The 12,631-nt window shown below is 40.4% G+C and overlaps 1 protein-coding gene across 1 annotated transcript in view; it reads left to right on the top strand.

The window, feature by feature from the left end:
* The window catches only part of FMRFaR (FMRFamide Receptor), a 514,845-nt gene that overhangs the window by 448,015 nt on the left and 54,199 nt on the right, over nucleotides 1-12,631 (top strand). The window contains exons 3-4 of the mRNA XM_071595760.1: nucleotides 7,410-7,700; nucleotides 7,794-7,930. Coding sequence (XP_071451861.1) covers nucleotides 7,410-7,700; nucleotides 7,794-7,930 — 428 coding nt within the window. The remainder of the gene's footprint in view (nucleotides 1-7,409; nucleotides 7,701-7,793; nucleotides 7,931-12,631) is intronic.

Here is a 12,631-nt window from a genome sequence, read left to right as displayed (position 1 = left end):
CTACACAGTATGTCTAATTTCTTTGGGTAACGTCTCAGATAGCTAACACAATTCCTGGAAACGCTACTATTGGTTTTTATTAGTTAAACAAGAGCAACCTGTAAATGCACTAAATGACGCCATAAAGACGGCCTCTCAAAAAGTAACCTCATTCCAGATGTTCCAGGCTTTCTACGCTGAAAAAAAACTTTCTTCGATTAAAACCTCACTTCGATAACTTTTACCAATGAAAGAAATTCAGGGTTGCATGCTCCTGCATGTACAAATAGGAATCAAAATGAAGCAAAGAACTGAAACCTGAAGAGAAGTGCCATCATTGAACCGAGCTCTAGAAAGCAATCCACTCGTACATCAGACAAAGGGACTCAAGCCATGCGCAAAGGAATGAAATGAAGTTCCCTAAAGGGCAGTGAGAGAAAGAAACGAATAATAAGTACGTTGGAGATAAGAGAGTATTTCGGAGATGAGCTTCTGGTTGATGGCAATGTTCCTGAAAAGTCATTCACTCGCCTTGACTTTTCCCTTTCCTCGAGCAAATTGCATATTTAACCCCTTCCCAATGTCTCCCTCCGGCGAACCATGTTCCATCCCAAAGATTGCCTCCCCTCTTCGTTTACTCCCAACACCCTCTCCAATTCCGCATTCTGCCTTCCCCTCTTCATTGCAGTAAGTTCGAATGTATGTGTATATATATACTATATATATATATATATATATATATATACATATATATATATACACATATTATACCCTCCCCGGACTACAACCTTGTTCTCAGTGTTTTTTTCTGTGTCCACTAGTGCTAAGTGTTATACATTATACATAAATATATATATATATATATATATATATATATATATATATATATATATATATATCCCCTCCCCGGACTAAAACCTTGACGTGGTGGAAGGGCTTGTGCGTTCCGATGACCCCTAGAGCTGTGCTGGCGGGAGTAATAAAAATTGCTCCTGGTAGGGTCACCCATGCCAGAGAGGTCGAAGGTTAGGAGCCAGACGAAAGGTAGTCCACGCAGCGTCTGTTCCTCAGTGAGGCGGCTGCAATGGCGTCTGACCCCAGTGGGGCGGCCAGTAAGTGATGGTGTCACGTTATAAACACTATTGAGGAAGGCAACGGGAAACCACCTAAATTATCATTCCCAAGATTTAAATGATTGACAATACAGAGATTTTGAGTCCTGGTAAATACGGGGCTCGGCCCAATCGGCCGTGGGTCGTGCCCGGCAGCAGAGGAGGCAAGGCTTCCGCGGTCGTCATCCCACGAAACCCTTGCAAGGGAAAACCAGCAGCAGCAGGGAAGAAGACGAAGGAGAAGAAGACCAAGTTAGTTAGAATAGGAACGTGGAATGTTAGGACAATGGTGAGGACAGGGTAATTGGAGAATATTAAGCGAGAGATGCAAGGGGAAAAATAGATATTTTAGATCTATGCGAGGTGAGATGGAAGTATAGCGGGGATTACTGGAGTGATAGTTATAGAATAATATAGAGCGGCGGGGACAAGAGCCAAGTGATCAGTAAAGAATAATATACAGCGGCGGGGACAAGAGCCAAAGAGGGGTGGCCATAGTATTAAATGAAGAGGTAGGTAGAAGCGTAGTCAACATAGAGCAGGTAACGGATAGATTATTACTAGTAGAGATAAAAGCAGAACCGACGAACTTCGTTATTATTCAGGTATACATGCAACCGAGCAACCATAAGGAAGAAGAGGTCGATAAGATATCCGATCAGTTAGAGGACATAACCGCGTGTGTTCCCGGGGAGAAACATTTGATAGGGATGGGGAATTGGAATGCGACGGTAGGCGAAGGAAAGATGGTGATGAGGTGGGGGACTACGATTTAGGCACGAGGAATAACCGCGGGGAGAAAGCAGTTGAGTTCTGCAGGAGACAGGGGTTAGTCATCGGGTCATAAGATTTTTCGGGTACCAGGTCTTCCTGGGAAACCATAACCGGCACAGGGAAAGGAACTGGCCCCCCTAACCTGATGTGTGAATTTCACACGCCGTATACGGCTTAGTACTGGGTGAACTCTACAATCACCTACCAAATCGAACTTCGGGTTGATTACTGTGTTTATGGTTTATATAAATGTAATATTTTGACAGCACAATAGAATACAAATAAAATGAGTCTAATTTGAATAAGGCCTCTGAGAAGGTCGAAAGCTCAAACAAGCTAAAATGTAAATGTCCTTTTAAGTGTTACTATTGTATTTGTGTTCTATTGTGCCGTCTAAATGTATTACTGCTCGTGTGAGTGTTTCTATGTCATCGATATATATATATATATATATATATATATATATATATATATATATATATATATATATATATATATATATATATATATGTATACACACACGCACATCGCATGTGCGCGTGTGATTCGAGCTTGACCCTTTGGCTATTTAATTATTTTTAAACTGATGCCGGCCTAGTGACCCCTGTGGCTGTGTGTTTATATCAAGTGTTTCAGCAGCACTACCATAGGAGGAAATCCCTCATTTAATCTAAATACATGCGCATAATATGTGCTAATCTTATTTTTATTTTATCATTGATATCAAGCCTTCGCGACTACTTTGGGAATCACTTTTGTTGACATTTTCTATATGATACTGAACTCTATTATTTTTAATTAAATTAGGTATAATGAGATCTGGACATTTTAATCAAACAAGAACTATGATTATCTAGCTAAGCACATAAATATTAATTGTCTCTCCGTTTCTGCTATACGTTACCTCGAAAATCAAGTCAACCTCGGTTACTAGGTAGACAGTAAAAATATATTTATTATATTAGCTCCTTAAACATTCAAGTAATTGCATTAATGTCTACTTACCATGTGTTAAAAATGTAGCGAAATCTGTCTTTTAGCATGGCACGTGATACCCATTTGGTGTACGGTGGCGTAGGCCTTCCTTATGCACCTTTAAAGGGAATACGCGGCCTCGTTGATGACTTGGGGCGTCCACGTCGGAGCAGTCAGTACATGGAGTGCCGAGCGGGCAGCGTGGGTGAAGTGGGCATCGCACGTTCCTTTGGAGGAAGGGTCGTTGAAGGTCGCATCCTTAGTACTTCCCACCGAGAGAGGGCTAATGCGTGACCCTGTCGCTCCACGTTCATTCATGAACGTTTGCGGGCCACGGTGGCGAAATGGTGCACGCCACCACTGCGGGAAAAATCTGTAACCACCACTCCCACGTAATGCACTGCGAACCGCCGCAAGGGAGTAATCAGGGGGCGTTTGGGGCACCAGCCAAATGAGGAGAGGAAGAAAAGTGCGGTAATTGCGTACGCAAAATATGTTCGCAGCCATTTAGAGGTTGGGCTCGTTTGAGTATTTTTAAGGTAACTTTTAAGAAAAAAGTACCTTATTTAACCTTACAAAATAGGCAGTATGTATATGCACTAGGCAGTGTGAATAAATCGTGTGTGTTGTAATATTTTCCATTTGCAAGTTTTACTAAATCCTCCATTTCATACATTTTTACATAACACCTGATATGCTTGCCGGCCAAATAGGTTTGCGAAATTAGTAAACAATTTTTAAGCTAGTATTTGGTGTCAAACAATTTGCTTATGACTCATGTTTTCATTCCGTATTTCCCTATCTTGGTCTCGTCGTCATGAATTGAACCAAAGCGAAAGTCATGACGACGAGATGAATTCGGTGAACTGTTCGGAAAATTACCTCTGTTTTTAAACTACTCCCCCAACTTCAAGGTTAAATTCGTACGATCGATTCCTTTGCTGCAATTCTGATATGGCGCTAAATATTTACTACATTAGCGCTTCAATGTGCCATTAATGCCAATCTCGCAAATGTCGCTCAAAATTCCTGTTCCGAATGTTTCTATGAAATTTATGTAAACTAGAGAAGTCGTTTTAAGGCTTTAGAAATTTTTATTCCTGAAATAAAAGTATTATTCGTCGACTCTAAGAGTAGATAAATGACTTTTTTGTTCAATTACTCGGCTTGGACACATACTTGTTCCCTCTTCCCCCTTCATTTTGCTTCCAAAGGTAATGCGACCAAAGTGAGGGAGTTATTTAATACGTGGTTTGGTAGTCGTCATTTTTATGCACTCTTTTTTTGTTTTTATGTTTCAATCGATATTTAGGTGGACTCCAGTCACTTGTAAAAGAAATGCCTGGAGTTTACAGAGAGCAAGTAGCAAATCACTTTGAGGTAATTGCGAAGGATTTTTGCAATATTTTAACCGCAAGGGACAAAGTGCTTACACTCGAATGATAAATATTATGAGATGATTTCTTCGATTGTAGTTGAAAATTGTCTCGATGGGGCAAGTTAAGGTTATTGAGATAAGTGAGAAGAGGGACCTTGTCCTTTGCGAGTACGAGAGGAGGTCGTGTCGTTCCCTACAACTCAAGTGCGCTATCCTGCTCCGCCACGGGTCACTCGGGCGTTTCGTCCGGGGCGAAGGCAGCACTCGGGTGCGCAGGGCTCGAGCAGGTGAGGACCGCGATCCTCTGTTTCCACGTGCATTTAATGATCCATCGTGTTGAGAGGGAGGGAGAGTGCGCTGCCCCGAAAGTTCACGCGCCGTTGATTTAAGCCCTCGAGCCCAACTGACCACTCGGGTGCCCACCCAAATGGGAGCGGATTCCGTCAAGGGGCATTTTTGGGACCTCAATCTGTGCGCAGAAGTGTTGCAATCGAAGGGCCTGCGCCCCGTATTTTCCACTCCGACTACTCCCCTTTCCTCCCGGACCAAAGAATCTGCAGACAGCTCGCTCGCTTCAACGGAAATCTTCTCCAAGATAAGCAATCCTTGATTTTCATCCTGAATCGACAGCATCAAGATAGAGCCTCTTTTTTTGCTTTTATCCGGAAAAAAGGAATTACTGCCCGCAATTTTATTTTCCTTAAACTGCACTGCGCGTTTCATCTAATTAGGTCATTTTACAGTGACAATAATTAATTAATGGGGTACCACATATTCCTTATAGGAAAGGGAAAGGGAGTTTTTAGGGGATGGTCATGCGAGATAGAGGTGAGTGAAGAGAGCATAAAAATCCAATGGTTGAATATAATATTTTGCAAAAAGGAATATATATATATATATATATATATATATATATATATATATATATTTATGTAATTTGAATGAAAGTAAAGTCTCGCACGGATGTGAATAATATAGCACACCAAGATAGCACTAGCGAACGAAAACCCAGAGAAACACACAAAAATGAACACGCGTACTCCGAATTTCGGTGGCAAAACCACTTTCCAAAGGTGGTTTCGCCACCGAAAATTCGGAATTCGTGTGCTCCTCTGAGATTTTGTTAGCTAGTGCTATATTGGTGCGCATTTAATATATCTTTATTGCATATCCTCTCCACTCTTCCCCCGAGAACGGTATCCTGATGATGGAGGCCGTGTTGTCGAAACGTCAAAACTACATACCTCTATGAGAGTGTCTTTTCTTTGTGTGTCTGTGTTTTAAAAATATATATAAGTGTTAAAAGTGTTTTCGTAGTGTTGTTGGTCTTCATTCATTTTCTGTTAGCTATCCCTGCCATTGTTTCGAGGAATTCAACTGATATCCTTCACCTTTGAAACGGAGGATTTAAAAACAGAAGTTCGTGTTATGGGAGGACTCGATCAGTCGTTACCCTGCCATTTTTTGCAATGATTCGTTGCTAGCCAACCAGTATCTTCATTTTCCGCACCTTAAATTTTTAATGTTATTTCCTCTTCATTGATTGGTTCAACTACTACCTGTTCCTGCATCGTCGCGACTTCCCGCCGATGAATAGGATGAGCAGAATGGTTTGGATGTTAAAAGGCCGTCAACGGTGGAAATACGTATATTTGGCTTGCTGCGTAGGAATGACTTTTTTTTTAAGGTCTTACAGCTTAATAATTAATTTGCTCCCTCATTGTTCAAACACAATTTTTATTCTTCCGTGGCACGAAAGCAATAATTCAACAAGATGGCCCTTATTTTTCCTTTCTAATAAGATCAACGCTCCCAATGCTCTCCTCACGAATTGAATCTGCTGATTGAATTTCCCCTGTTTCTGGAGGGGCAAGCAAATATATATTGCTGTCCAAAGATTAGCCGGAACCAACCAACCTGTTCTCCTTAGCTTTCCAATATTTCAGTGTTTTCGTAAACGATTAATATTATCTTGAATTAAGTTATAATTTATTGTTATTGTTTTTAATGATTTTTTTGGAAATCAATTTCTTCATAATTTATTTTTAATTTAGCTTTCAGATAATCAGAAATAAGAAAAATCTCTCATTAGGTAATATTGTGCCGATGAATATGTAATACTGAAGGTTTGGTACTTGCAATTAGTCCTCAGGAAATCGAGTGATCAAGTACAATCAGGCGCGATTAGATTTGTTAAATATTGCCGCAAGAAGTCTAAAAGCACGAAATTTCTCTAAAATCTTTTCAGAATTTAAATGATAGAGGAATAGGAGGAATAAATATCAGCTCTATACGTAATACTTTCCAACCCACGCCTCGCCTTCTTTATCGTGTCACCCGATTAAAATTCTCGGAAGAACTAGGAACGAAAGAAATAGTTGCATACACGTGTACGTAGGACGTGAATTGAGATAAGAAATGAACTAGGAACTCATTCTTTCCTCAGACCACAAGTAAGTTAACATTCCTTCTCTCCTTGAATACCCTCCCAACCACTCTTCCTCCCCCTCATTTACATGCCCAGTTGTATTAAAATCTTCAAATGCTCTGTTAATCTTTAAATCAATCTCACTTGTTCAACGACCATCGTAAATAACAGTTTTTGGAGATCTCTGGCCGAATTACTTATATTTGTGAGACCGAAACGTGACTTTGTGCTCGAAGTAATTTTCAAGAGAGTTCTCTTCAACTAAAGCCCCGAATTGGACCAAATTTAAATTCACTTTTAATAATATTTCCTCGGCATTCTCTCCCAGCACTCGTTTCCACATTTTAGCTGTCCTCGCCTTTGATAGCACCCCTCTCCTCTCTCACCCTCCCCGCACACGCGAATGGCATGCCTCTGGAAGTAATGGTCTTTTCTTTCTTCTCCCTCGCCTGTAGCAATTGATGGGATTTCCGTTTTCGTTCTTCTCGTTTGTGTGAATCAGCGCACAATGAGTTCTTACATGGGTTTGGCCAATACGCTCATCTCCCGAAAAATAGAACGCATTCAGTTACTATTTCTTTTGTCCCTGTCGAGTTTAACAAGCCGAATCCCTGAATCGCACCCAAGGTGCCTTCTCCCTTCAACCGAAGTGAGTTTTTCGAGTCCTCCCCCGCTTCTGTCCCCCCCCCCCTCACTCTTGTGTCGTCAATTGTGCCCGCCTCTATCTTGCATTGTCTCCTTCCACTTTCGCCGGTCACCGCAGCCGCCCTCGGACCCGCCGGACGCCGAGGACCCCGTCATGGCGGACTCCATGGCCAAGGACTCCGGGGCGGTGCTCTTCGAGTTCATCACCAACGGCGTGCTGCTGTGCACGGTGTGTGCCCTCGGCCTGGTGGGCAACGCCCTCTCCGTGTTCATCCTGTCGCGGCCCGCCATGCGCTCCTCCACCAACCTGCTGCTCGGGGGCCTGGCCCGCTGCGACGCGGCCCTCCTCACCACCTCCCTCTTCCTGTTCGGCCTGCCCTCGCTGCACGAGTACCAGGCGCACCTGCGGGCCTCCAGGAGGGAGGCGCAGCTGCCGCCCACACCCCCGAACCCTCCCGACCCCCCCGATCCCCCATCGCCCACCCTCCACCCGGGCTTCGAGTACCACGCGCAGCAGGGCGGCGTCCTCTTCGACTATTACTACCGGCTCTACCCGCTGCTGGCGCCGGTGCTCTACCCCTTGGCGCTCACCGCCCAGACGGCCTCGGCCTACCTCACCCTGACGGTCACCCTCGAGAGGTGAGTAGGTGGGCCTTTGACCTCCTCGTCGGAAAGGGGTCGACGATGATATGAGTGACTCCCATCGTCCCTTTTCGTGCCCGGAAGACGGGCGGCGCCCGCTCTTATTCGCGCGGACAAATGCATAATAGTCCGTCTCGTAATTACCAAAAGAACTTATCATCTTACTCTTACCTTTCATCTCTCCCGCAAGCACGATAAGCAGATTGACTGAATAGCTCTATTTGATCTGTTTCTCAAAACTGTGAGGAAATTAACCAATCTTCCAAAAATAATAAAGATGTAATGATAAATATTCTAAATTACTAATTCTCTGAATAGTGGTCATCTTAAGGGTTGGCATATATTTATGTTTCCATTGAAATATCCAGCTCGAGTCAACTTAGAGGTTTGCGAAATTAATTGCAACTTTTGGGCAACTATGATGTCGCAAAATATCAACGAGAGCTACATGCATGTCTTGTAGTGGGTGGCCCAATCGGCTTGGCAATGATTTCGCCGGTCCAACTTATCACCACTCAATAAGCACTCACCTGTTCACGATTTGAAGTCCTATCGCAGCTGTCCATTGACTCAGTCGGTCCTCCATCCATAGCTGACATATGTATGGCAGACACCATTCAGACCTTTTACTCAAAAAGGACGTAGAGGGGCTGTCGATGGTGAAGTGGGGAAGTCGAGGAGGGTGATGAGAGTAGCATGAGGGGAAATGGTGACTCACGGAGCTCTTTTGTTCACGGGAAAAATCGCAATAAGGGGCGACTTCAAAAGCAGCCCGTAGATAGTATGATTCACTGTGTTTCAACGCCACGAGAGAGATAGGGTGGTCACCGAGGCAGGGATGTGGTGTCATGGAAGGTGGTGGAGAGGGGCATTTAAGGAAGGATCACAAGAAAAGGGTCATGGAAGTGATGGTCAGTTCAATCCTCAAGCATAGGTTTTAATAATTAGGAGACCTTTTTCCTATATTCTCCACTAAATAATTGATTGATTATCCTACACTCTCTGCCTTTAATGCATATTAAGACGCAAAAATAAACTCTAACCGGTTAAAAAAGTACATCTGTCATATTATAATTTGCGAAGAGTGTGTGAAACGGAAAACTCTGAGGAAAAAACCAATAAATTATTAATTGTGAAAATCGAAGCAAGTTGATGTGAGAAAGAGTTGTGTAATAAGGGAGTAATGGAATTATGCGTAGAAATGGGAAAAATAATAAAGGGTGACAAATACAAATGTTCGGATTTACCACCTACCAATGGATTCCAATCATTCATCTATATGCGCTTTCAACTCATATTTCATAGGTTACTTCTAATTCGTGGTAGTTAACATTTTATTCCGTTTAAAGTTTGGGTGTTTTTTTCCCTAAGGAAAACGACAATACAATTCCGGATGCATTCTGGCATGGCACGTTTTTGGTTGAAGTTGATGTTTCCTTCTTCGGAGGAAATTTAAACGACTGAAAAAGGAGGAGAATGATTTAAATTTGAAATCACACGGGGTCTTCGTGAAGTTATCCCTTATGCCTAATTACGAAGCAGCGATAGGAACTTGTTATTACTACCTTTCCATGTGAATTAATGAAAAAGATCGATCCGGTACTCGTTCGTTTGAAGATCTCGGAGAAAGCCATATCCGTCGGCCGTGTCCATCGTCAGTGTTTCAGATTTGTTCGCGAGTACATCTGCAAAACGATAACTTTGTTCAATTTACCGTAATTTTGTAACGATAATCAGTGGATAACTATTTGATATACGATCCTCCCATCGATCATATATCTTTTGCTCGTTCGTTCATCACTGCATGTGGCAATATTATGAAATTTTAAAAATCCGTTCACAGACAGTTATTTAATGCTTTCAAATTTCACCACAAACTATAACTTTGGTTTGACATTTTCTCCTTTAATTATTAGGGATTGAGAAATTTATATTTGCTCTTTCTGTTGATGTCATATTATTTAATGAAATCAAGAACATTCAAATAATTGCATCTGACGAGTTGTAGAAAAATTAAATTATTTTCTCTCGGAAAGGCTTGCATTAGAGTTACATGAGCATTGTTTATTTTTTGTGATAAGCCTAATATTGGCCGGTCTTGGTGGCGGCGGGGTAACTTCCTCGCCTACCAACCCAAAGGTCGCGGGTTCGATTCCCGCCGGGGTGTATTCCGTCTTGAACTTGGTTGTATGTGAATGTCTTCAATATAATGCATTATGTAGGGTTTAGGGTCTTAATGTAGGGTTAGGTATTAGTCTCAACCTCGCCCAATTAAGTCGATAAATAAATAAAATAAATAAAATAAATAAAATAAATAAAATAAATAAAATAAATAAAATAAATAAAATAAATAAAATAAATAAAATAAATAAAATAAATAAAATAAATAAAATAAATAAAATAAATAAAATAAATAAAATAAATAAAATAAATAAAATAAATAAAATAAATAAAATAAATAAACTTTTCAGCGGAGGAAACTGCAATGGCAATGGAATTCAAAAATCTTTTCCCCGTGTATTTATTAATTTTATACAATGCTCATTAATATATTTAAAAAAAAGATCATCCTTAATTGTGCTCCCGCTATTACCCTGCTGCCCTAGTATTTAGGTATTTCGTTGAGTTGGACATCAGGTGAGAGTCACAGCCCGAGAGAAAAAATCCGCATAAAAAGAGTCAATCCATCTGCAGTGCGTTGAATCGTTTCTCAGAAGCCATTAAAGTTCCAAATCCGATATTAACTTGTGCTGGGATCTCCAGGGGCTTATTTCCTCCGAATACAAAGATAGCGAAGTGAAATACGTGTAAACTGTTGATCCATTTGAAAGAGAGAGGGAGAAAGTCGTTTCAGGAGTAATAAAATGTCTGATAAGAGGTTTTCCGCAATAAAATAATGGGATCATTTCAGTTTCTTGGGGATTTTGTCGTGGCAGTAACATAAAGGCTATTGTGTCGATACACAGTGGGAGTTATTTTACCAAGCTGATAATGCACTTGGCTTTTACGACTCTTAGATAAGGAATCAATCCGGTTCGAAGTCGAGGGTTTCCATTTCCGAAATCCAATGTTATACATTTTCACCCGTAGCACCCACCAATAGCACCAACCTTTATGTGTCAACTGTCCCCCGATCTTAATCGCATTCCAGAGAAATTAACCACTTCCTCGAATTATTACCGTTTAAAAAATTATTTTTTATTTTTTTCTATTAATTTTCATCTCTCCTCCGTTTAGGATTACTATTTCTCGTTTTTAATATACTGTCATAACGAAATGATGTCAGTGAAAAAATATTATTATGAATCTATTTATCCGGACAAAATATTTTGAACATGTCATGATATATACAGTAAGGTAAATAAATCTCTAGTGTTATAGTTAAGTCTATAAATATAATAAATGTGAAACTCCAATAGCCGTAAACAGTTTACCTTTCTAAACAAAGTAAAAATGAAATTAGTTGGCTAGCGCCACAAGTCAAGAATGGGTAAAAAGTAAAAAAGGAGAGGATAAGAAAGGTGAATACGAATACGCGTATTTCGGCCACAAAGTAGCCCTCTTCGGCGTAGTTACGTCTGTATGCATTTCAATCGCCCTACATCTACATCAATACCCTGCGAGCCGCCAGAAAGGTGTGTGTCAGGGGGTGACAGGCATCAACAATACTTACTGTGTCGAGCACTCATTGTTAAAAATGGCGTTGTTTCCTTCAGCTAACGTCACTACTCTTATTCCGTTAATTTACCGTGGCGCCCTTCAGTGATTTTTTAAACTAGGGAGTTCATTCTGCTTCACACTGTATAAATGCCACAACTATAAAGAAAGTAGTTAGCTGGATTGGTAGAGGTAAATCCTGTTTTAATAACCTAAAACAGAAGTATGTACTATAAATTATCGCAGGACATAGTCGTCAAATCATAAAATATCAATTATTATACAGTTAAGGGTTTCCTCTTTATTTTTTCTTTTAGTAGGCATTCGAAAACTTTGAAAAACTTTTCATTCCCAATTTTTTTTTCATTTCTTATTAATTATATTATCTTGTATGATGAATCTACGAATTATACCAACATTTGTTATAACTCTAAAAATGTAATTAATATTTTTCATTCATTTTCTTTTAATGGCTAAAGAGTAGACATTTTTTCAATCCTGAACAAACTACAGAAATGCATTGACGCGATTGAGTATCAGGTATCACGTCTTTTTTTGCCCTCCATGAATACAATCGATATATAGCTGAACATCACAATTCACGAGAGACATACTTCAGCACCTTACCTTGTCCGCTTGATCTTCTAGTTTGCGCTTTTAAAACTTAAGCAAATCTTTTAGGTTTTTAGGAGGTCAAATAATGATTAATTTTTTTCGCAATCTAAATCTCTTCATGATTATCTTTTTACGACTCTAAAAGGGCCATAATTAGACTACTACAATCTTTTATTAGCCCTTAATATTTTATCTTCGTTATATGAATTCGGTTATTTCTTTTTGATAAATCTAATGAACATGTAAAAGGTATTTCGAGCTTGGTATCAGTGAAGCAGACCGCTCATTATTATAGCGGTAAAGTAATGCATATCCGTACTATTAAGGGTTAATTTTACTTCACATTTATGCAGATTAGTATTTCAAGTGCGTGTAAAACGTAAGTTCACCAATATCTTACTCTCCTCGAATAGAAACTATAGGAAA

This window comes from Hetaerina americana, unplaced genomic scaffold, assembly GCF_022747635.1.
Source record: "Hetaerina americana unplaced genomic scaffold, ioHetAmer1.1.p SCAF_1, whole genome shotgun sequence".
NCBI lineage: Eukaryota > Metazoa > Arthropoda > Insecta > Odonata > Calopterygidae > Hetaerina > Hetaerina americana.
This window is presented reverse-complemented; position numbering and strand designations above follow the sequence as displayed.